General features: G+C 38.6%; 1 protein-coding gene across 2 annotated transcripts in view; it reads left to right on the forward strand.

Moving 5' to 3' along the window:
• Positions 1 to 18725, forward strand: part of NT5DC1 (5'-nucleotidase domain containing 1) — a 117801-nt gene extending 99076 nt beyond the window's left edge. The window contains exons 10-12 of one of the 2 annotated variants that reach the window (XM_042809893.1): positions 773 to 931; positions 6458 to 6626; positions 18494 to 18725. In XM_042809893.1, coding sequence (XP_042665827.1) covers positions 773 to 931; positions 6458 to 6626; positions 18494 to 18612 — 447 coding nt within the window. In that variant the 3' untranslated portion in view covers positions 18613 to 18725. Of the gene's footprint in view, positions 1 to 772; positions 932 to 6457; positions 6627 to 12398; positions 12488 to 18493 lie in introns of those variants that run through there. The other variant, XM_042809902.1, reaches the window with a different exon arrangement.
• The last annotated feature ends 6208 nt before the right edge of the window (positions 18726 to 24933 follow it).

A 24933-nucleotide genomic window follows, 5' to 3' on the forward strand; every position in this document is an offset into this window, starting at 1 on the left:
AGCAATGATGGGCCTGTTCTAGAATCTAAAATGTTGTACCATTCCTGGTGGATGCAAGTTTCAAAACTGCAGTCCAGAACTAGAAGGAGTGTATATGTCTTTTTGTTGTTAGAATATTTAAACTGTCTAGCTAAGATGTTTTATTCTGGGTGCTTTGTTATGCATTTCTGAAGTTGCATGTAGAATCAGATTATCATCAGAAAATCCATCTCCCTGAGGAAATAAATCAAATAGGTGAAAGGGTGACATCAGTGAAAATTAGGATCACTTTAATGACAACTCGGCATGGATGAAAAGGCTACTTGAAGGTGGTAGTATTTTTTCTGTAATGGGTTGACTACCACCCGGGTAGAGAAGAGTTCTGAGTCCTCAAGATATTCTGTGTTTTCCCATTTCCAAAGTTGTTCCAAAGTGCATTCCAGTTGGCCTGTGCGTTTTCTTTTAAGTCTTTTCCACTGCTTCCTGGCAAACTATTTCTGTCAGTCAGAGATCTCAGTTGCCATCATGTGTGCCAGTCCTACGTGGGCATTCCCAGGCAGTGCCCCGAGAGAATCAGAGCAAGGAGGGGATGTGGAGTCAGCCTTTTCCTTACTGAACTGTTTGAAGATAAAAGCCCAAACATTAATAAGATTTGTGTGTGTTGTGGCCAACTGTAAACACAGAGGAATTTTTATTAGGTTGTTTTAAAGCTCTTTTTCTCTCTCTGCAAAATACAGTTTGCTTGTGTTTTCCTCCAATACAAAGAACTTTTAATTCACTGCTTCCCTCATAGGTTGTTTATTTTGGTGACAGTATGCACTCAGATATTTTCCCAGCTCGTCACTATAGCAACTGGGAAACTGTCTTCATCTTGGAGGAGCTTCTAGGGGACAAAGTTATGGTGCCTACAGAGACTGAATCTGAGCCCTTGGAGAAGAAAGGAAAATATGAGGTAAGGGTTCCTTGCCAATATTTCCTAGAAGAGAAGAAAGTAAGCTGCAGAAAAGCCTCCCTCCTGCCACCTGTGCTGAGCATGAGCCTGTTTATCTCACTAGGCTGCTGGCTCCAAGCCTCACAGACATACACTCCTGGTGACATCAGGACCACACCGTTCTGTCCCAGGTTGGCATTGCATGGGCATCACAGAGCCTTCATTACCCTGAGATAACTCAGGAAAAGAGTCCCTTGTTCTTAACACAGTCTGCTCCTTTCTAGTAACGAGAACCTGTTCTGTGTCCTGCAAGAAGTTTCACAGAAGTTTATCAGGTCCAGCACCTGAGTTTCGCTGAGTTCATGACACTTCCCTGTATGCATGGCCATAGTTTTTATGAGGTTGTTTTAAAGTTCTTTTTCTCTCTCTGAAATATGCTTTGCTTGTATACAGAGAACTTTTCATTTGCTGCTTCCCGCAGAGGCTGTTTGTTTTGATGACTGTTGCACTCAGATAGGAGGAACTGTTTCTAAGAATGGTCAGATGTAAACCACTGATTGTTACCTCAGAAAAATTCTAAAATTTTCACGTTGATCGCAGTTGGGAAGCAGGCCCTTAACATTAGTACCATTCTAATTGCTCCTCAGGGTGAAATTTTACTACAATTTTTCTTTCTCTCTACTGCTGAAGAACTAAGTAGGTAAGGAACAACACTTAGATGGTATAGTTGTACCTCCAGTGTGCCATGCTGAGGAACTACAGTCCAGTTTCAGCAAGGGAACTCTGCAACCAGATAGCAAGAAGAAGGAAATTCATTCTCTTAGTAATTCTCTGCTTTTTTAATATTCCTATCTAATGTTTTCCCCCATTGTCTTGATTTCTAAACTGAGGTCAAACTAGGACATTTCACTCAGTGAAATAAAGAAGGAAATGTAGTCATTAATGTTTAGGCTTTTTCCTGAAGTGTAGGGAAAAAAAGGAAAAAAAAGGAAACAAAGTGCAGTCTCCTATCAAGATAAATGTGCTCCTCAGTAAAAAAAAAAAAAAAGAACAAAGAATAAGGGAAATGTGAGGAGTTACATGGGTTAATAAAATTTGATGTAATTAACTAATGCTGTAAAAATAAGTTATTATCCTCCATAAATCTTGGAGTCCCTCTGATTGGAGACTCATTGCTCCTTTGAACACACATCTCCCTAAGATTATTTTTTTTTATCTCAGCCATTGGTTCTGAAGCGTGCTCAGTGTATGCTTCTGAAGCCAGTGTATTTAACCAAGCAGCCAGAACATGTTTCTTTTTCTAGAAGTACAAAAGAAGAGTTACTGAGTGATGTGTTTCTAAGCCCTTGATAATGATTTATTATTTTATCTTGTTGTAATGCATCTCGTTGAAGTATCTTCTCTATCACTGCAGTTATCAAGTAGGAATGTGAGACGTTTAGACAGGTGTCTGACATTTCACTAAAGCTGCAGCAGTCATGATAGACTCAAGAAGATAACACCTCTGCCACAGAAAACCCCTGTTCAATTTACATCCGCTACCAGTGACAGCAAGTAAGCAAGGGAGAAATGAATTGTGTTGATTAAAGGAATAAGAACCAAGGGGGCCATGTAGGTCAGTGGTGTTATTTCATTACCATGCTGCTCACTGGAGTCTGAACAACAGGTCACATCCATATCTCTGCAGTTGACTGGACACCACTGACTTAACAGGACTAGTTCAAAGAGATTCCCTTTACAAGCCCATGGAAGTTTTATTTTTATTCCCCTCATCGACTTCTCCCATTAATCCTCTGGTTATGAGTGGAGGAAAGCCAACTCAGAGGACTGCACAAAGTCAGATGTTCTAGGAAAATTAGACACTAGCAAACAAGACTTGGTATTATTCATTTGCCTTCCCATTCATTCATTTCCCAGAAATACAGTTGCAGATTTTGCATGCCATGCTGGGTGTGCAAAGAGGGACTGAAAATTTAATTCAAGACACAATCCTCCCTTCTATCAATCTTCACTAAATATTATTAAATAAATGAAATACTGCCTCTAAATTGCAATTGCAAATTTTGAAATAACAAAAACTGTTTTCAGTCACATTACATGATATTTCACCACTAACAGAGAGAGGGAAAGAAACCCTCCTCACACTCAAACTGGAAGTAATTTCTATTTTCATTAACAGTTTTTGTCTTTTCCACTTCAGTTAAATGCCTAATATAAGCCAGATACACAGAACTGTGAAATTATGGAAACAACTGCAGTTCTTTTGAGTGTATGAGTCATAACCAAATGAGCAAGGGAATAGCAAAACTATTTATGCAATTACTCAGCTATTAAGTGAATGGCAGCATACAAGGAAAGAAAAGATAAAAAGAAGCAAACAAAAAAAAAAAAAGCAAGTATTGTGTTGAAATTAGATTCCCCTCAGATTCAGGGGTTTGTTTGCTTGGCTGGAGGTTTGTTTTTTTCTTCTGTTCTTTAAATATGTGATCAATTTCATCAGTGAAAACTCTAGGAAAAGCTGGATTTCATCCTAGGATTTCAAGGGAAATCATTATAGAGGAGCTAGTCAGCATATAAAAAACAAGGTTGCAGGAGTGAATGGAGTAAAAAGGGAAGAAGCCATTGGCAGATATAGACAATATTTCTGATATTTCTGCAGTTAGAAGGAAAACTGGTTTTCACAGTATTGCCTAGTGGCTATTCAGGAGGTCAAGCCCTTGAGGCTTGTCTTTCCAGGACTCTGAGTGACCTCAGCCAATGGCTGATTGCTCCAGGCCTCTTGGCTCTGTTTCTCTGTGTATTCCTACTTATCTTCAACACAAATCTAATGGTACTTCCAGGAACAACCTGATGGGCTGCTGTGAAGCCCAGCCAGTTAGAGGGATATCCTTAAAGCAATATCCTTAACATGGCGTGGCTGTTTTATTCAGGTACGTCAGTTCATTGTGTCCTTTACCAGCACTGTTCTGCTGGTGGAAGTACCTCAAAAACCTGCTGTTACACAGGCAGAACTGTATTGTGAGCATTGTTTTTATAAGCTCTAAGAGTCAGTGGTGGTTTTATTGCTTTGGCATGAGGCATACGGCCATCAGTGTCACAGGATACGGTATACAGTGAAGCAATTGTAGTAACCCCTGCTCAGTACAAAGACAATGGCTTAGATGGCAAACCCTCATTTCAATAATATCTTTAAAAAATGTACAATGCTTTACAGTTTTACTTTTCACTCATCTCCCTTCCATCCTTTTTTCTTTCTCCTGTTTACTAAACAGGGTAGAACTTCAGAGCTCAGCTCCCTGTTCATTTCAGTTTTCTACAGGCAATTTGTAAGCCAGCAAATCATTGTTTCCCGAGGGTCCCATTAACTAAACCTGTCTGGTCTGTTAGCCAGCCCTATTTATCTGCAGTTAATAAAGTAAGGGAGATAATAAGCATCCCAGGTGCTTTGATTTAGTGGAAAGCTTTGAGTGTTGGAGCACAGTTGTACCATCATTTCTCTCTGCTGTCTAGATGTAGTCTGTAAGGCTTTGTGCCCTGATCTGTTACAGTCAACATGCAACCTCCTCCTGCTGTCTGCTTGGCATGCCTGAGAGCAAAACCACCCCTCAGGGTGGGGAGGGGGAGGTGTTACATACCAAAGAAGAGGGTGCGCAGCACTTGGCAGGATTTGTAGCCATGCAAGGAGATGTTACTACAGGGGTGGCTGGAGGAACTCACAGCGCTCATGTGTTAAACACATCTCCAGGTATGTAGGAAAATCTGTAGGCTTTGTGGCGTAGTGTCCTACCTTCACTGTGGGCTATGTACGCTTCAGGTGAGATACAGACATCTTGTAGGCAGTGGTTAGGAATGATACACGGAGTGGCAGCAGATGCCTCTTAAATATGTGGGCAACATCTTACAGCTTTTGTTTCACATTTGGGATGAGGATAATGCCTTCTACAAACTGCACTTGTGATGTGGAGGTAAGCCAGCAGCAAAACATCAGGAGTCCACTTCCAGATGACTTGATGACAATATTTATGTCTGAGTTTGGTTTTATTAAGGGCTTGGGCTATAAATCTTGAATTTATCTTCTTCCTCCTTAACAATTAAGAATTTCCCACCAGATCAGATGTCTGAATCAGATCTCTGAAAAAGAACAAAGCAATTCCTCTTACTACAAAGACACATCTTAAAAAGCATGAGCTTCAGATTTGTTTCACTTGTCAATAAACAAGGCCTTGTCTTCATTTAAATGTTTATGTGGTCCAGTACTTTTGATGGAGCTTTTTGGTTAATCACCTGAATAGCTAGAAAGGCCTTAAGAGTTTTCTGCATTCAGCTGGCAAATTGAGTTTAATTCATTACCTACACTTAATTAAAAATGATGTAAAGTCCCAGGATGTGCATGGGAAGACAAAAAATACTAAGATGTTGCTCCTGTGTGAGAGGGAGGGGAAAATGCAGCTCCTGAACAGCAGTTGAACTACTATTTTTGATACTAAATATAGGGTTTTTTCCAACCTGTTTACATCAGAACACAGAAATCGATGTCTGTATTTATCCGAATTAGCTCCTGCCCCGTCCCCCAGCTGCACTCAGAGAAAGAACTGTTACTCAGAACCACTGAAACAATTGCTCTGTGTTTACCGATGGGGTTTGTTTGGCTGGTTCAACAGCTTTGTTGTGGTCGAAAGCCATGGATCTCTGTCATAAACATAAATTATTTTGGCACTTTCTCAAAACTATTAAGAAAGGAGTTAAATGGAAAATAGAGTACAAAAGTTTACTAATCTGGAGGCACCCGCTAGGATGTCTGTTCTGTGCTCTGTTAGTCTGAAAATGTTCTTTGCACACAAATGACTTTAACAGATTTTCTGCAATGTAGTTTGCAATTTTGGTTTACATTTTCTAATCTTTCTGCAAAGGCCTCATAGAGCTTTTTCTGGCTGCTCATGGCAATACATAGCAGGTTTCAAGATGAACTGCAGAAAATAAACATCAGTTTTCCCAATACTGCTTTAATGAGTTTGTATATTGTTGACTGAAAAACAAACATGGAAAAAAAAAATTTTTTCATATTTGTTAGGCAACTGAGTGGCTCTCTAAGGTTTCCATGTTTCTGTTCTCCTTCATCAGCTGAGAAGCAGATAAAGTAGCACAGGTGAAATGCTACATCCTTTGCAGCTCAGCATCTGGTGGAGTTACTTCTGTCTGGTAGGAAGAACTCCCAGCTGCGTCGTGCTGCTCAGATGCTGTGGCAGAGAAAGTCAGCAAGCTGGTCCTGCTATCTGAAATAGAATAACAGACAGATGTATTTGGGGAAAAGGTTAAAGGCAACTTTTTCACCCAAGGGAAATTGTTTAAATCAAAGTTAGGGGCCTTATCAGAGTATGATTATTATTCTTTTTTGCAGTATTTTTAAGTCACATTGTTCCTGAGATGAAATAGAGTTTTCCCAGAAAATGAGAAAAACACTACAGACTTCTTAAACTAATACTTGTGGTTGCATAAAGCATAAAGATATTTTTTGAAAGCTTACATGTTTTCTCATTTTTATTTCAGGGATATCAGCCCAAAATTCCCTACTGTGTATCTGAGCAGTGGGGTTCTTTCTTCGTGGACAGACTACCAGGTCTGGAAAATGCAGAGGAAACTTTAGTTCGTACATGGTCCTGTAAATGCATTAGTACTTACAGCACTATTGCAATCCCTAGTCTTGAAGCAATTGCAGGTAAGAAAGGGGTTTTTTTTTTCCTTTATGAACTTACAGTACTCATAGTAATTTTGTCATACCACAGATTTATTTTTGAGATTCCATGTATCCAAAATATATCTCAAAATATTCTGTTCCTATCACACAGCACCTAATGTTTATGTTTTTTGTAGTGTTTGCTGTGCTAGTTTCTTGTCTGTGTCTGCAAAGATTAGGTGCTTCATTTGCCCCATGTTAGAAACAGGATGCAACATTTCAGGAGTTCAGGTCTTCCCCACACTATCTTGCTCTTTCTGCTTTTGGTGGTGAGTTATGTTAGGAAACAAATGCATGCAAGATTACTGGAGCTTTCTTAAGATTTCAAAATGTGTTCCCCTTTGATCTAGTTCATTATCTTATCAGTCCGCTTATGCCATTACAGTTGAAATGAAGATGAACAAACACAAGAATGTATTGAAGCCAAGAACGCTTAGAACTGTGCTTTTCTCTCTTTCTCTCATTCCTATTGAAACTGCACCATCATGGACACAAATTGAGCCTAAAATTTACTCCTTATCTGGGAAAAAGAAGCCTAACAAGCAGTGTCTTGTTCTCCAAAAATTCATCCAACTGAGAAATTACTCAGACTTTCTACGTTTTTCTCCATCAGAGCTGTGCCAGAGGTACAATCATGACAGATCTTATTTTCATTTAACTAGTCTTTATCTCTGGAGGGACCATGCTTTGGTTTGTGTGGTTGGTAGCAATAGCTGTAGCACTGATACTGCAAAAGCTTTGCAGCTGCTGTACATATCAGTTGATTATGCAGTGGTGGTGAAGATCCTCTATCTAGGTAGTCTCGATTTGTCATTTCTCCTTACTGAACTTTGATACACGATATCTAAGGGAATAAACAAAATATTAAATGAATTATGTATTTGGCTCTACAAAGACCACAGCGATTAGTTACTAGCCCCTCTGCTCAGCATCTGTGGCTTACTTCATGCAGAAGACTAATGAATAAAGTTCTTCTGAGGGATATTTCAGATATGCCAGCTCTTTCTTTGGCAGAACACATTATAGACCTTCTCTTTGCAACCAAATTCTACAAACCAATGTATATGATAAGGATATCTCAGAGTAGAAAAGTGATACAGCAGCAGAATCTATTTACGCTTCCTATATTTACTGTGTTGCAGTCTGTAGTTCAGCCTAGAAGTACAGGGCCCATGTATAACAAGGAAAGTTGCCAAGACAGAGGTAACTTCTGTAAAATTCCCTTCTAATACTTCTTCCAGCTTTATTCTGTGGTTTGCTTTGAAAGTGTTGGCCTAGAGGCTGGCAGGGTCAGCCATGTTCTGTGAACATCTTCCATCCCACCAGTTCCCCAAACCACAGCTTGATCTGCACAGCTAGCAAATGCTGTAGACCGCAAACTTATCAGGAATTTTCCAGCTGCAGATGAAGGGGTGAGAACATTCAAGTTATGTATGCATAAATTATTGCTTGAAGTGCAGGAGCAGTATAGCTGTCTGTTCTTTCTCAGTTTATCAGCTGTGGAGCCCTTGCAAACCCTGTGCCTCCATCAGGAAGGATGCTGTGTGCATCCCCACACAGCTAAAGGACAGCAAGCGGAGAACTAACGTTTTTTAACTTGCAGCTGTGTGCCTGAACAATAGCCTCAAAGCTGAACGTACAACAATCTATGGTTTCTTAATGAGAGAAGTCAGTCTTGTTTGTTTGTGCTAAACACAGATGTTCATTATTATGGAGGTTAAGGCATTCCTGACTCCTCTAGAATACCTTGTTTAACTTGTGAGCCCCCACTTTACCAAGCCCTGAAGTTTTTGGCTGCAGTTTGAAGCCATAGATTAAATAGCTTAATAGCTGCAGCTATTTTGGTATAACTCACTAGAAGAGATTCAAACAGATTATGTGAGTTTGATGCGCTCCAGTTTTTCCTTTCCTATTCATGCATTTTAATCACCAGCAGAGGACTTCCCTCAGCCAAGCTGCACAAACACAGACTCTTCCTCAAGCTCCTCAGAGTTGCACTTTGCTGATCATATGGCAAGCGCTCTGTGAGCAGCTGCCATGGTCCTGGAGTTGATAGGTAACCTTGTTTGAGCTCTGAGCTCAATCACTAACCACTGTTAGCCATGACCAGCTTCAGCTTAGGATGTCTGTGTGAGCAATAAGCAGTACCACATACAAATAAATGCCCTAACAGATTGTGATCTGCAAAAATCTTTGGTGAGATCCAAACAACTGCTGCTAGGCTAATTTTAAATACACTTGACACTTCTTGTTTGGCTGCAAAATGTGCATAATGAACAGCCTGATTTAATTCTCCAGACTCATTTGTCATTGAAAAATATTATTAAAAAAAAATTATTCAATATGATTCAACAGAAGTAAATACTAGTGGTATTTCACAAAAAGCACTGATGTTTAGGCAAAATTCATATGAGAATTGTTATGAAAGAGTCATCAGAAGTTTGGGGGGGAAGTTAATAAAAGTCTTTGAGCTCGTTTCAGTTTTTTTAATGCATGAAATGTGTTTAAAAAAAAAAAAAAAAAGAAGAATGAAGGTCTTAGCTCTGGATTGAAAAGTTGGAATAGAGACAACTTTGACAGTTCTCTTTTTTCACCAACCTCTTGTGGGTTTGGTGCAGATGCCTTCTAATGGTTTCACGTAAAGAATTTAAACATATACCTAAATTTAGGGAACAACTTGATACTCACCAAAGAGTACTGTAGGAAAGGGCTTCACAGGGAATGCTGCTGTTGCAGATTTTCTCCATTCAAAGTATAAAATAACAGAGCATATACACAAACTGTATCTCTAATTAGCAAAATTACAGTTTGTTTAAAAAACAGTCCAATTCATTTTTCACTACCTTTCTGTGCTGAATGAATGCAGTTGTTCTACACTTTTGTCCCCATCTTTAGTTGAAAGTTCAGTATCTGACCCAAAAAGGTTTTGTATTCAAAGATGCAAAATTTTGAATTCTAATCACATCTGTAGCAAACAAAGTATTAGTGAGATTGTAGATTACTACGCCGCAGCTTGTCATCTCAATTCCCCTGGCAGTCTCTTAAGAGGAATTGACATTTTCCTTGGGCATTAAAAAGAACATTTTCTTTATCATTAAAATCACCCAAAGGACAGTAAGGGTCTTCTGTAATAAATTCTATATACTTTCCTCTGGAGAGGAAATCACATAGGGGTAAAATAAAACTCTTCATTTAAAATATTATTACTTTGACATTAAGATGATATTTTTAAAAGTTTAACTGCAAAGTAGTAAGTCTGTATCTTTGTAATATTAAGAGGAAATGAGTTAAGCTGAAAGTTTTCTAAACAGTTCAAAGTTCATTTACGGGATAGTTTTCCTTTCCTGTTTCAGTAAGCAGGAAGACTTTTCTCAAGAATTTGAACGCTGAAGATTCACAATTATACTGACATGTACATGGTTAATAAAATATTAGAAGCCAACACTCCTACTCCTGTTCTCAATGCCTCATTCACAAGTCCATCTGTTTCTTCACTTTTCTGCTATTAAATCTCTCCTCATTTACAGCTCCCTCACAGTTCTTGACCATTTTCAAGCACAATGATATTGCAAGCCAGATTTTACAAAGCAGGATCCATTACCTTGGGAATGTTACATTCTAGTTCACACATAGAAATTAAAAGGTGTAGGGATCAGTCTGAAAAAAAATGGCATTTTGCATAAACCACAGTCTCGACTATACGGTTTTCAATTTCAGAAAGTCTGATTTGTGACAAGCAGAGGCAGATATGCTTATCTATCATACCTGCATAACCTGAATGGTACCGGCAAGTACTTGACTGCTACTCTGTGGCGTTCCCATCGAATTACCAGATGTTTGTGTGAGTAATGATAGGCCCTGCATCATGCAGATATTCCAACAGTAACTGGCAGATCTCCCTAATTTACAAAGATATCAAATACAGATCATATTTTAGCTACTGAGCAAGCTTTTGCAGAAGTCAGTGAAATCGCCGACCAGTGATTGCCAGTTCTATGATCCAAAAACAATTCTGCACATATTTCAGGCTTTTACTTTGAATCTCATCATAGTTAATAATTTTTTTTATGAAAGTAACACTTCAAAAAATTCCATGATAAGTAACTCTTTCTTTTCAAAGCTTATGGGAGAATTCTTGGAGAATTCTGGTAAGTTTCTTCTGTTCTTTGTTGCATAAACAAAACAAAACAAAACAAAAAACAACAACAAAAAAAGCTTGAGAAAGTGGGCCTTAAATCCTAATACAGATAACCCAAATAAAACTTTATAAAATGTCGTGGTTGTTAATCTAGGCTCCTGAACTTGTCTCATAACCTCTGAATGGTGAGGTTTGCCATTTAAAAAGATGCTGCAGGCAAAATGAGCAATGTGTCAGCTCCAAGCATTTGCACACAAAGGATTAGTGCAAAAGTATTTTATGGGTACAGTTTATTTCACACTTTGGAGATGTGGTAACCAAACTTATGTTGCACATGAGGATCATGTGTTTCTTTAAAGCTTGTGAGCCATATGAAATCTTGCCATGCTTTGCCCATCAGAGTACATAAGTTTTTCTTCATGCCTTATTGCTATTTCAATTGACTAATAGAAGAGAAAAATCCATTATAATTTGCCAAAACTGTCTCTTTAAAGAAGCCGGAGTCCCATATCCTGTCTCTTTCTGCAGGAGTTTGAGTCGTCGGTCTGCTTGCTGTATAAATATAATGCTGAAATTGCCAGTGAACCGTAGCAAAGGAGTTCATGTTACTGCTTAGAGTTGCAAATTGTCTGCACAATGGAAAGCAGAAGGCAGCTGTGGCTGGGACATTGGAGCTAGCAAAGTGTGTGTCACAGATACACGGGTCTGCCCACCATACACTGGTTGCAAATTGCATTCAACCTTTTTTAAACATTCAACCTGTTTTAAACGTGAATGTCCATGAGGAATTTATTATTATTGTGGAAGTCATGAATTTAACTAAGCATGTGGCGATATATAATTTCTATATCCTGAGCATTATCATGTGTAATTATTACTAGAGTGAAACAATAGAAAAAAAACGTACCACCATATTTTAATACATTTGTTCTATGATTTTTCATTGAAATTATGTTGTATATAGTCAAATCTAGCTCCTATTAAAATTAAATTGGACTTTCCTGTAACCAGAGAGATAATAACAAACGCTTCCTTATTCAAATAATGTAATAATGATATAACATAACTTACACATATAGAAGTATATATATTATAAATTACTTTTTAATAGTAGTAAACATTAAAATGTAAAGCTTTACAACCATGCTTTTGCTTAACACTTCCAATGTAAGAATGTATCTTCACAGATACATTCTAGAGATTTCAGTTTAACAAAATGCTTGGGCGATTCTGACTTCCTTGTGGGCTTAGCTGCTGTAAAAAGCATTTGTTATTAAAAGACCCTAGAGATCATTTTTATAACAAACCTTTTTTGAAAGAAACACTTTTTTTTTTTTTTAATTTTATATATATACATATATATGACAACATGGTTTCTGAACCTCTTTCTGGTTCTTCTGTTTTGGTACAAAAAAACTGGTAGCAAAGTTAGTTTACTGGAGATGTGCTCAGGTTGTCTTAGCAGCATCTTCCTCCAACTCTGTGTAAATTGAAAAATGTTAGATAATTTAAATCTGATTTAACTGTTCCAGGAAACTAGTTTCAGTGCTCGGAATTTGAGAGACAGAGCAATGCACTCAATGCAACAGACAAATAGAATGTATTTATTTTTTCAGCTGCAAAATACAACTGACAAGAAACTGACAAGAAACTGCATCTCAACCATAAAAAAATATTATTAACCACAAATACTTGTAAATAGTCGTCGGGACCCAGTATTGGCCAAAGGGTATGAGAAAAACTTTTCCAAAAGATTTAATCAAATATCTTGTTAGTAATTTTGGACATAAAACGGATGATTCACAATGTTTTGGTCTGCCTTTCACTGCTCCTCCAGAAAGGTGTGTTGACTTGTGCCCCTGAAGGCTGCGTCAAGTCATGCAGAACCCAAAAAATTACTTCCTAGCCAATAGCTGACAGAAATGTTCCTGCAATCCCTGTTCCACTCCGTGAAATGTCAAAGCACAGCCACCTCTAAAAGATTAAAGGGAGAACTCATGAGCAACTCATTAAGAAAGGTGGAACCACTCAGTCATTTCTACTTTAAAGTTATCCTTCAACTCAAGCAGCATAATTTCATTTGCAGGCTGCAGTTAAAGCTGTAATTGGGTTTTGACTTAGATCGCATGCTTGTGGGGTGGGTTTAGGTTTCTTATTTGAAAACACTGATGGTAATATAACATGTTGATAATTTCTGAATGTAGAAAGAAGTGCAAGTATGTAAGCCACCAACTATTGGAAATACTTCTTCAACTAGATCAAATTTTACATAACTTGCAAGCTTATATATTTAAAAAAAAAAAAGAAAAAAAAGTTGCTGGTACCTCCATGTAGTCTGGTGTCTAACATATTCCCTTTGGATTAAGATGGTAATGCATGAAAAAAAAAAAAAGGCAGGCTTTGTCCTCACACTCATAATGAGTCACTCAAACACATTAATTGAGTGATCCCTGAAAGACCAATATATGCCATTAGGATCTTGTCTTAGAAATTTATTTTTTTTTTTACATTGTCTTTATGTAAATATTTGAGAGTATTATAGCATAACAGTTTGATCACTTGCAGAACAGCAACTGGGAATGGCTAGGTGCCAGGATAGCTCTTCTGCCAGGGGCGTATTACAAGTATTCCTTCCTTGGAGACACTCAAGGTCAGGCTGAATGTGCCTTTGAGCAAGCTGATCTAGCTGTAGGTGTCCCTGTTTGTTGCAGATGAGTTGGAGTAGATGACCTTTAAAGATCCCTTCCAACTCAAAGGATTCTATGATTATGTGTGGCGGAGCAGCAGGCATTTTCTCCAAACAGTGCAGCCACAATGGGAAAAGCTGTTAAAGGATTGCTATTAAAGCAGAAATTCTGCAGTTTCACTGAAAGCAATATTAGTCTTTATCTATGGATGCATAAACTGCGCTGGCTGAAACAGCACATTGCGAGTGCCAGTTACATCCAAGCTGAGAAGCTTTACCACCTTCCTTCTCTAGACCCCCTGCTGCTGCTGATCCTCTCAATTCAAACAAACACCCACACAGATGTGTATCCTCCTCCTCTTTCTGTTCAGCTGCAGAGCCTGCAAACAGCAGCAGTGACTTTCATGTAACTGGTAGAAGGAATGCTCATTTAAGTATTTCAAGTGCTTTGAGTTAATACAGAAAACATTTGATATCGTGTTTAGGAAAATCTGCCTGAGATGTCTTGCTAAAAATAACTGCTATCAGATAAATCTAATTGCATCGCTGGGGTTTTTTGTTTTTGCTACTAGTGCATTCCTTTACATTCCGAGCTCTTGCTGCAAGAGCTGTTGTGATTTTTATAAAAAAGAACTAGGTCAGAAGGTAAAAATATTTCATATTTCCAAAAACACTCAGTACTGTTTACCTGTAGGTTGGCAGGCCACAGTGTAGTTCTCTTGGCAGTGCAGCCAAAAGTGTGCTTACTCTTCTGTTAAGAAATTATTTTAGAAATTGTTAATATTAATTAATATTTTCCTTTTTTTTCAACAACAACTTTTCAATAGAAGCAAAGTTCTATGGCAAAGCTCCTAAACTAGAGTAAATTACTGGAATTCCTGTAAAAACAACATAATTAATATTGGGTGATGATTGCCTATATAGCTGTGCTACCTGCATGCTGAGCCACGTGATAGATTGTTGTGTTTTGATATTTGCTACAATTAAGCAGTTTGAAGGTTTTCAAAATTGAATCATATTGCTGAAGAGCTTTTTGCTTCTCCCCCACACCCTCATGTCCCTTGATAGCAATCAGAAGCGCACACATGGGTTCAGTCAGTCCTGCCCTTCTCTTTACTACAAGGTTTCTGTAGCCCTGTTGCCTCCAGGAGTGGGAAATCCTTCGTCTGTGGGCTTCTCATGCATCACCAGCATGCTGCTGTGCTGTCACTGCAAAAGAATGTTGTTCTCCTTTTTGTGGTCACTATTGCAAAATTCTTTGTGATTTTTCTTCTGTGCTTTTTGAGAGAAATCTGCGTTAGGCTTGGACTGTGCTTTTAATTGGAGAAATATCTTCCACCTAAAGACCTTAGTTAAGATTATAATTGTTTCATGTATTGATTTGTTCAAGGAAATCTCAGAGAAAGATTAAATATGAGAATTGTTTATCAAGCAAGGCTATTGTCAGGATTAGATTATAACTGACTTCCATTCAGTTATTCAAATATTTTCCTGATTACTCATCTAAAATACTACGTTTTCCCTTCTTCTTGTGGTTTTCCCTTCCTACCCTGTGGCTACAATTCTTGTGTTTTTTTTTTTCCCAGTAGGAGCTTTTGGCTTTCATTTATTGGCTTATAATAATGGAATAGTAACTGAGACATAGTCAAGTAATAAGTACAAAATAAATCCATCTTTATCACCTACATGTATGAATATGGATATGCCAAAGCATCAGAGCACAGCATTATAATTTATATCACTTAACAGCTGGATCTTAGTAGCTGGAACACAGCACCTTAGTGATTGGAATAAACCTGGTAGTGGTTACTGTTCAGACATCACATTCACCATTTTATTTAAACTAGAGCTGCTCAAGCACTGCAACTGAGGTTGGGCTGGGCAGGGTACCTTGGGGACCTTCTGTGATCAGTAGCTCGCAGCCCTGAGCACCAGCTGAGCCATTGAGAAGCACCAGGATACTCTGCCTGCACAGCTACTGTGAAGGGAGCTGGCTTTTATCACTCACCAACACTGAGGCTCTGCTTTGGAAGCAAGAATATTCCCAAGGCTACATCTGGCAATTAGAATTTCTGTAGATCTAGAAAGGGATATAGAGGCACTCCATGTTTGACTTTTAGGAGGCTAGGCACTGAAAGTGAATGCTGGGAACAAGATGAGTCTTGGTGGAATTACCCTTATACCATAGAAAATTCCCAGGATTTAGGTCCCTACAGAGTCTCATTGGGTAAAGCCAGCTAGATCTTTCTTCCAACCCAAATCTATTTAGTTTGTATGGGGTTCTTTTGTGGTTGTTGTTTTGTTGTTGTTGTTTTATTTCCTAGGTGAGTGGCAATATGAGTTGAGGTTTGTGTTGAATCCATTGTCACTGTAGGCTGATCAGCACTGATCAGACCCCCACTGTAGGTAAGAAAGAGCTGTGTATGTGCCCCCCTCTAATCTACAGTTCTCCATCAGGGCTGGGTGAGAAGAGAATGCCCAGATGTAAAGCTCTGCCAAGACAGCAGCAGCTGTGAACGTGTGTGGTAGTAGAGCCTAAAGATATTTATTGGTAAAAATACTAGGAAACAATCATTTTGGAAATGAGCACTCATTTCTTTCCTAACTGAGGCTTGCTTTATTATCAAATTATGAATCTCTTATTATTATTTTTTTTTTAAAGCAAGCAGTGTTCATTTCTCTTCTATGCCACCAGTGACAGTAGAAAATAAGACCAAGTACAAAATCAATTGCTGCTGTGTCCAGGAGGCAAACTTAAGACCTCTACCATAGTTCTTTGCTGATGAGCCAGCACTGCTGATACCATTGCCATCTGCATCCAGAGAAGTTGGACTGAGCTTTGGTGTCCAGTTAACATGAATTCTTCACCATCCAAGGCAACTGCAATTTGTGTGATGTTTCAGAGTTTTCAGAAGAGCTAAGTTTAAAAGAACTTACAGCACACTTCCTCTCTGACATTTTCTGGATTTCCATTTTTTCATAATTGTGTATCCCCCCTCAATAAAAATCTTCATTTTTCTTTCTTTGAATAATTACCCTTCGTCTTCACTCTGATTTACTTGTAGCTGCTAGGATTCCAATTACGTATTTCTGGATCAGTGCAGGGCTTTCACATAAATATATCACACTGAAATAAAGTAGTGTGAAGTGTTCACAACTCCAAGCAGGGCAGATGCAGCAAATGAAATCTCTGATGAAAACAAACCTGAAAATACAGGAAGATTTTTTCCTATATTTGTGACATAAAATCAGCATTGTAGGTGATGAATAGCAGCTGCTTCATGTAACTTTCTGTGATGCCTTACACAACAGTTTTACATATGGATACCTTCTGTTCATCCAGTCAACTTGCTCAGACAAAAGCAATATTTAAATGGGCAGATTGGATTTTGAATATGTAAAAATTGATTATTCTCTGTTGGAGTCCTCTGTACTTCGTATTCAAAATTGGTTCAGCATCTAAGATGATTGTTTAAAGCTAGTTTACCATGAAATATCAACAGAATTGCCATTTTGATGTAACTGTTCATTTCTTCAAGATAAGGAAATCCACAGCAAGTCTGCATTACTTATGCTGCTGCTTTTTGGTTAAACTGCTCCTGGGAGACTCCAGTCTACTAGAATAAAAAGCTAATGAAAGCTTTTAGATAAAAAAAGGCATGTACATTTTATAGTTTACAATGATATTCAGAATCTTTGCTTCTTTGCTCAGTAGAGTAGAAAACATCTGCCTGCTCTGTTGTGCTCAGAAAGAGCCCTAGAGAATCCCTTGGCTAAGACAGAATGAGAAAATGTGCTTCTTTGACAAGTTGAAGTAATCCACTTAATAGAGTGTAATTCACTTGCAATCAAGTATCCTCCCATTACTGCTTTATTCCAGTCTTTATCTGATTTCTCAACTGGATCTAGATTCTGATTTGTTTGCTTCAATTGTGTTTTATGTGGTCTTAAAGCTGCAGGCTTGGATGCTGCTCTGCTGTCCTGCGTAAGAGTTGCTGCTGAGATAGACCTGAACTTCCAGTTGTTCAGATCTGAAACAGCTAAGACTGTGTTTTTCTGTTTCACTAAAGGAGCTGAATGCAAAAAATTTTATAGCCTGTAGTATCTAAATATCAGCCCAAATGTATTTCAAATCCTTCCCTCCCGCCGCCCCCAAAAAAAAGGTTCAGATGAGTTTAGTTTTTGTTTTGCTTTGATTCTAAACAGAAAACTAGGTAGGAAATGAGCTCCCCCCCTCTCTGCTCCTCCCCGCCCCCGCCTCCCCACTTAATAGGAGAGTGATTGTTGAATAAAATTTTATATGTATGGAGTTTATTTTATTTGATTTCTTGAACTTTGAATAAGAAGTAAGTATGAGAAGTATCAGTTTCCTGTAGAAGGAGGCACTGCTGCTTGTGAAGTCTTTTTAAAAGAATGAAAGGAAAGAAAGCTTTGACTGTTCAGACCTATTTAAATGTATTCAGTGTCCTTAACAGAGTGGATGCAATGGGTATGCCAAGTTACGAGTGCAAATTTCCAAGAAGGTTTGATACAAAATGATGGTGTTAACACTGAACTTCAAGAAAGTCCCAAAGTGGGTTCATTTTGGGAATCTTGCTACAACAATCCCAAAAATATAAAAAGGACTTCTTTGTTTTAAATGGGGCTCTCATCAGTTGATTGCTGAGATAAAAGAGTGTTAGCTCAAAGAACCTGAATCTGTTCTAGTAGGAAAATTCCACCTAGGCTTGAAAAAGATTTTTGTTTGATTATTTAGTATTCATCTAGTCATTCTCTATGACTAGCATTATTTCAGCAATCAAGGAACTCAATATCCTTTACTGCAGTTGAATAAACTCTGAAAGTCAATTCCTTGGACAGCTGAAGATGTCAAATAAATATGTAATCATGCAATCCGATTGAGTTTCTAATGCCAGTAAGCAAACAGCTCAAGGGCTTAAGAAGTACTGCTATTCACCACAGGCTTATTTTTTATGTGATATGGACTGTGCTGCTAATCAGATGTGGTATATTTCTGTCTTTCAGATTTACCGCTGGATTATAGATTTACACGATTTTCCTCAAATAGCTCAGCAATTGCTGGGTACTACCCAAGCCCTCCAAGAGCACTGCTGCCAAGTGAGGAATCAGTGACTATGAAATAGGTTTTTGGCTTTTCCTTCAATAACCCTGTGATCCTTTCTTAACTGCTGTTAAATGCTAATTGGTGAAAATGCTGTTTGATGCTTCATAAAATAGAATGATGAATTAAAGCAGACTCCTGTGTAGATTTATTTCCCTTGTTTCTCTAGTCCAGCTGAGACAGGTGAGCATTACATAGTTTGTAAATCTCCTTAGCAGGACTACACTTCACACAGTAACTGGCTTTTTCCGTGCACTGCCCAGATACTTTAAGAGAAATGTACTGTTAACAATTCATCTCAACTTACATACTAAATTTTCGAGGACATTTTCAGTACTATCTCTGCTTATGGTGGTGCCTTTGCTGCTGCAAAACCCAGGAAAGACATGAAAGACTCAGTCTACTCCATTAAGATTTACCTTGGCAGCTCAGGTTACGACAGTAGATCAGTGTTCTGCAAGCCATGAGGAAGTTATTCTTTTGCTGTCTAAACAAAGCCGAGAAGCACTGCAATTGTTCTTGGAGAAATGGAAATACTGAGGCACAAAGAGAAAGATACTTCATAGCCAAAAAGAGACGTGAACAAAATTTAGGCAGCAAAACACAGAATTATAGTCCTGGGAGCCTTGGCTACATGCTTTTTATTCCTGCGAGTGTCCAACCAATGGTGAAATTCTCAGAATGGATTTGACTTCTGGTATTCCTGACATGTCTGTATTACAGTTTCATTGATTACAATATTTTGTCTCAGAAGCAGAGGCAAATGCCATTCCACCTCATTTCAGAAATAACAGTCTTTGTTTCATGCTTTTTCCTACCTTTATTTTATTTGTGTAGGGAAAGAATTCTAAAATTCGTATTTACAAGTGATTTGCAACTTTTCCAGTTAAATATTAAGCATTATATTTTGGAAGAGAAAAATAAAACAAATGAGAAGAGGAATTGAGAAGAATTAAATTAAGGTGGACAAGGAAGGAAAATGGAAGCACTATTTGCTTCCTTATAAAGCATAGGCTGAAAATATTTGACTTAAGGCAGCAAAAAGTAAAAACTTGTGTTTATTTTGAATTATATAAATTGAAATATCTAATTTAGGATCAACATCTTGGGCTGCAAATCTGGCTCAAGATAAGGGTATGATTTGTACTAAGTAGCAAAGTACACAAATTGAAGTCTCAGATCCCTGATTACTGCATCATTTGAAATTCTGACCTGAATCAGGTAATCCTTTAAAAATAATTTCTAACTACATTCCAATCCAAACCAATACTATGTACTTTCATTGCCTTTATTTTTCTGAATCCGATTTTTTCAACTTTGAGGTGTTTTTCTTGGTTTTGTTCCGTGTTGTTCTTAAAGAAAATTAAAATATAATGCCTAATGAAAATGAAGTCCTCTAAGACCCTGGTTCCTGGTATCAGCATTTTTTTTTTTTTTTAATGGAAAGGTGACAAATTCTAAGAACGGCCTGAACACAAATGCTACTGGAAGTGTGACTCCCCATGTCTGTGGCTGCATGGAGATATTGGAAAAATAGTTGAAGCATTTGCAAAATAGTTAAAAACAGAGTTCCCGTAAAATCAGTACATAAAGACTCTCATGATGACTATTCTTATTAAAGAACCTCTGAAGATATTACAAGTCTTATTACAAAGCCCTCCAAAATGAAATGGAACATTTAGTTAAGGTTGAATGGTTTCATAATCTCAGACAATTGTTCTTACCTTCCCAAAAAGATCTGTTGTCCTAGTGTATTTTGATTTGACCACCAGCCTGAGGAGTCACCATGTGGTCAGCATTGCTGAGAGAGACTGCTGGAGTGAAGGTTGGCAAAGGAGGACCTTTGGGAGGTGGACAGGATGGCCCTTGGAAATGGAGATGTCATGGGGATGAGGGAGAAGAAATGCAGATGGAAGAAAATTTATGGGGCTAGCCCCTATTGAACAAGGCACTGTAAAGACACAATCTTTGTTGTGTTTTTTTTCTCCCTGATTATTTGAACTTTTGGAAATCTCAGATATTTCTTGGATTTCTTGGATTACTGACAGAAAGATCACTGAAATGCTTGCAAAATTAATGTTTATAAAGATCTTCAGTGTGGGAGACAAAGGGACATGGCCAACCTCTTTTCATCAGTCTGCAGGGACAGGACAAGGGAAAATGGTCATAAACTGGAGCATAGGAAGTTTCCGCACCAATATGCAAAAGAACTTCTTAACGGTGAGGGTGACACAGCATTGGAACAGGCTGCCCAAAGAGGTTGTAGAGTTCTCCTTCTCTGGAGATATTCAAGACCCATCTGGACACATACCTATGCAACCCAGTCTAGGGAGCCTGCTTTGGCAAGGAGGTTGAACTTGATAATCTCTGGCGTTCCCTTCCAACCCCTACAATTCTGTGATTCCGTGTTCTCTGAAAACTATCTTAAGTATCAGCAGGGAGACATAAAGAGTCACTAAAATGACTATGTTTACATAGTACTGAAAGCCGCATTTTGGCTTAAAACTTGACCAACAAGTCTCTTTTGTCATCCTCTTTGATACCAAATACATGTGTCTTACTTTTAAAATAAAAAGAATTTCTTAATATATATATATATATATATCTGAATTTACTTTATAGATGAACAGCAAAAAAGGGGGAACTATGTCATCCCAAATCAGTGCAAGGAGAGGTTAGTCATGCAACCTCCAATAAAGCAAAACTTGACCTAATCCAAGTAACAAGCACGTGAATCAACCAAAACACAATATAAACTAACACTTTTAATAAATTAATACCTTTAATACTTATAGGAAAATCAGCATAGACAATGAGCAGAGTCCTGTGTGTTTCCTGAATAGGACTTGTTCCTGGAAAGTAAAGGCTTCCCAGTCTCCTGAGAGTAAAAGTCAAACAAATACAGATAACTTATCTGCGGTAGACTGGCAGGCAGGGCCTTGCTGAGGCCAGCATTACCTGAGGCTGCAGAAAGGAGGCTCCTTACCTTGCTGGGTCCCACAGCTGCCCAGAATCCAAGGTGTGGTGGGACACCGGTGCTGGCTCAGTTCCTGAGGGAATTCCCAGGAAAATCTGCTTGTTATATAGAATATATATAGAATATATAGAATATAGATTATATATATATATATGTATATAGAATATAGAATATATAGAATAAGCAATACTTTGAGATAACCATGCTAGTGATAGGCACCAGAAACCAGCAATCCTAAAACTGGTCTAAGCCTACAGGTAACAGCTAGCTGTTGTCCTGGCTAGCATAACAGCTGGAAACCTAACCTGCCAGGAGAAATACCACCTATTAAAGAGGAGCATGGTAACGTGACAAGGTGGACTCTGATACAACTATGCAATCAGTAGGTCTCTGAGGATATGAAAAGACTCATGGCATGCTTCGTCAGATCTGGCTGCAGCCAGGTCCATGTAACTTCCAGTAAAGGCTGAGTTACTGCAGATCACAACTGAGATTGCTCTAATTCAAAACTGTTCACCTGTATTTTCCTGCCAAACAGTCACGCTCCTGTAGAAACCACCATTCTCTTTATTCCAGGAGTCCTAATCTAACCTGAGGGAGGAGTCAGGTGGGTCCAACACTTATTGCCCTATTAAAAAAAAAAAAAAAATGGTTTCCAACCTGCCCTTGGAGTCATTCTCTTTCCTGTGGTTGCACAGTCATGTTTTCTAGCTGTGTGGGATGATATGCAATTGGTAATTATCCTTACTTACCATCAGTAGAGATGTGACTTTACATTCCTCAAGGTGGTTTTGTTTGAAAAGTGTTTGGCCATGACTTGTTCAATCATATACTGAGTAAATATTGTACCTTAAACCTTTCCTCCCGAGTCCACATGTACATTAAATCATATCAAGGTAAATGGCAGCAGAGCGTAAAGACATATAGATTAGTATGAAGGTGTCAACAATCAGAATATGATGACTGACCTTCAACATTCCATTTATTCTTTTGTCACCACAGAGGACAAGAACACTGTAAGTCTAAAATACACTTTTGTACACAATGTTGATATTTTATAGTAGAGATAGTTTCTCAGAGAATAAGGTTTAGAAATAAAGTCCTGTACAAAAAGATGAAAGTCACACACTAGCATGTGGAACAAGGGATCTGGTACAAAAACGCTGCTTGACCAGGGTTTTGCCTTGATCTTGATTGTCTTCTAAATTCTATGGTGAAAGGGTATAAGGTTTTCTGGCAGGTATAAAGTAGCTATTTGCACCTTGTACACTTATACAATCAACTTTTAAAACAAAATATTCTTTCGTACACTTGCTTTGTGGCAGATAGTTGTTCATCTGAAGAGTACTTCATCAGAGTTAGAAGAGCAAGCACTTGGCTAAGCTACAGAAACCTTACCTCTGCAGAGCACCAGTTGTAATGGTACAACAGTGATAATGATACAGCCACAAGATGTGTGTTAACTGTGCAAGAACCACCTCCAACTAGCTGGCATAGAGCCTCCTGGAAAAGGCTCGATCCCCTAATCAGCCCCATCTCCTGTAACCATGTTTGTTCAGTTTTGAGTGGAACATCAAACTTCCTTAGGAGGTCACAAGAAAGAAAAAATTGGAAAAAAAAAAAAAAAAAGTTTTTGGAAAGATTTCATTGCAAGGAACAAATCTTGCTTTTCTGTAAGCACTATAAATAGAAATGCCTACTTGAAAACTGAGCATGGATTAGGGCCAAAATAAAATGGAATCCAGGAAGTTAAACAGACTTGGGAATGTTTGCCAACTCTACAGGGCAAAATGGGGATTCCTGTATGCAGGCCAATGAAATAGTGCTGTGGTCAGGTTGAGTGGTCATTTTCCTAAATGTAGGACAAAAACCTAAGGGAAACCTTTCAGGATGAACTGAATGCCCACAACAGCTCTCTTAACAGCATGGCAAGACCACAGCAGGTTTGCAGCTGACCAGATGTCACAGTCCACGGAAGGGTGAACATCCAAAGCACCACACCTTAACTTCTGCCCCCACCAGAGCTAACCTGACTTAATCAGAGCTGCTAAAAACCCTGTGTGCTTCCCACTTGCACTGCCAGGGCTCATGCACTGGTCTCTCACACATGGTTATAACAACTTTTAAATATTGCACTGGGGGGAGAAACCAACCTAGCAACTTCAAAACCACATTATGGCTTCCATCCTTCTGCAAATTAGAGGATGTGAGGCACAAAATGACAGTGGCACAAGTGAATCATAGAATCAAAGAATATTGAATCATAGGATCATAGAATGTTTTGGGTTGGAAGGGAACTCAAAGACCATAGAGTCCCAACCCCCTGCCACTGCCACCCATCAGCTCAGCTGCCCGGGGCCCCATCCAGCCTGGCCTTGAGCACCTCCAGGGATGGGGCATCCACAGCTTCTTTTTCTGGCAGCCTGTGCCAGTGTCTCATCATCCTCTCCATGAAAAATTTCCCCTTGACATCTACTCTAAATCTCCACTTTTTCAGTTTAAAACCATTTCCTCTTGTCCCATCACTATCAGACTGCAAAAAGTTGGTCCCCCTTCCTGTTTACAGGCTCACTTTAAATACTGAAAGTCCACAATGAGGTCTTCCTCAAGCGTTGTTTTCTCCAAGCTGAACAAGTTCAGCAGACAGAGTATTTCTTCATAGGAGAGGTGTTCCAGCCTTTTGATCATTTTCATGGCCCTCCTCTGGATCTACTCTAACAGCTCTGCATCCTTCTTGTGTTGAGGGCCCCAGGCCTCGACACAGTGCTCCAGATGGGGCCACACAAGGGCAGAATGGAACCACATGGCACCAGCCACAGATAAGAACCAGATCTTTTCCTCTCAAAAGTCTGAAGAACTTGGCTTCTTTTTAAGAGTGAAGAAAACAATCATAAAATATCTTAAACTCTGTATATGATACAAATAAAAATTAGATTTTCCTGTCCAAAACATACAGGTGTTATTTTGAGGATATCTTTTAGGGAAAAAGACCATTAATGTTTGGTAGGTCTTGTTCTGTCACAACACAAATGGAACTCTGAAAACTGTGACTCCATGGGCCTAATAAAATTCTATTAGATGATCAACTTTTAAAGGCTCTACCAACCCCGAGGAATAAAAGTAAATAGGTAAATAACTCTATACTTGCCTTATCTCAAAATAAAACCTGAGAAACCAGTTTTCCTGCAATGTCATTCCCTGGGACCTCAGGCCCCTTCTGAGAATTTCAGTGGATGCCCCTAGCTGCTGAGCAATCTGCATATTGTGATAATCCCAAGAAAGGAGATGGCACTTCAAGCTTCCTGAAAAGAAATGTTATGTTGTGAAATGGAATGACAGAAATTCTTTATCTTACACCAACAGAAC

The sequence above is a fragment of the Centrocercus urophasianus genome, unplaced genomic scaffold (assembly GCF_019232065.1).
Source record: "Centrocercus urophasianus isolate 14NV4802_14NV808 unplaced genomic scaffold, USGS_Curo_1.0 seq_10, whole genome shotgun sequence".
Classification (NCBI taxonomy): Eukaryota; Metazoa; Chordata; class Aves; order Galliformes; family Phasianidae; genus Centrocercus; species Centrocercus urophasianus.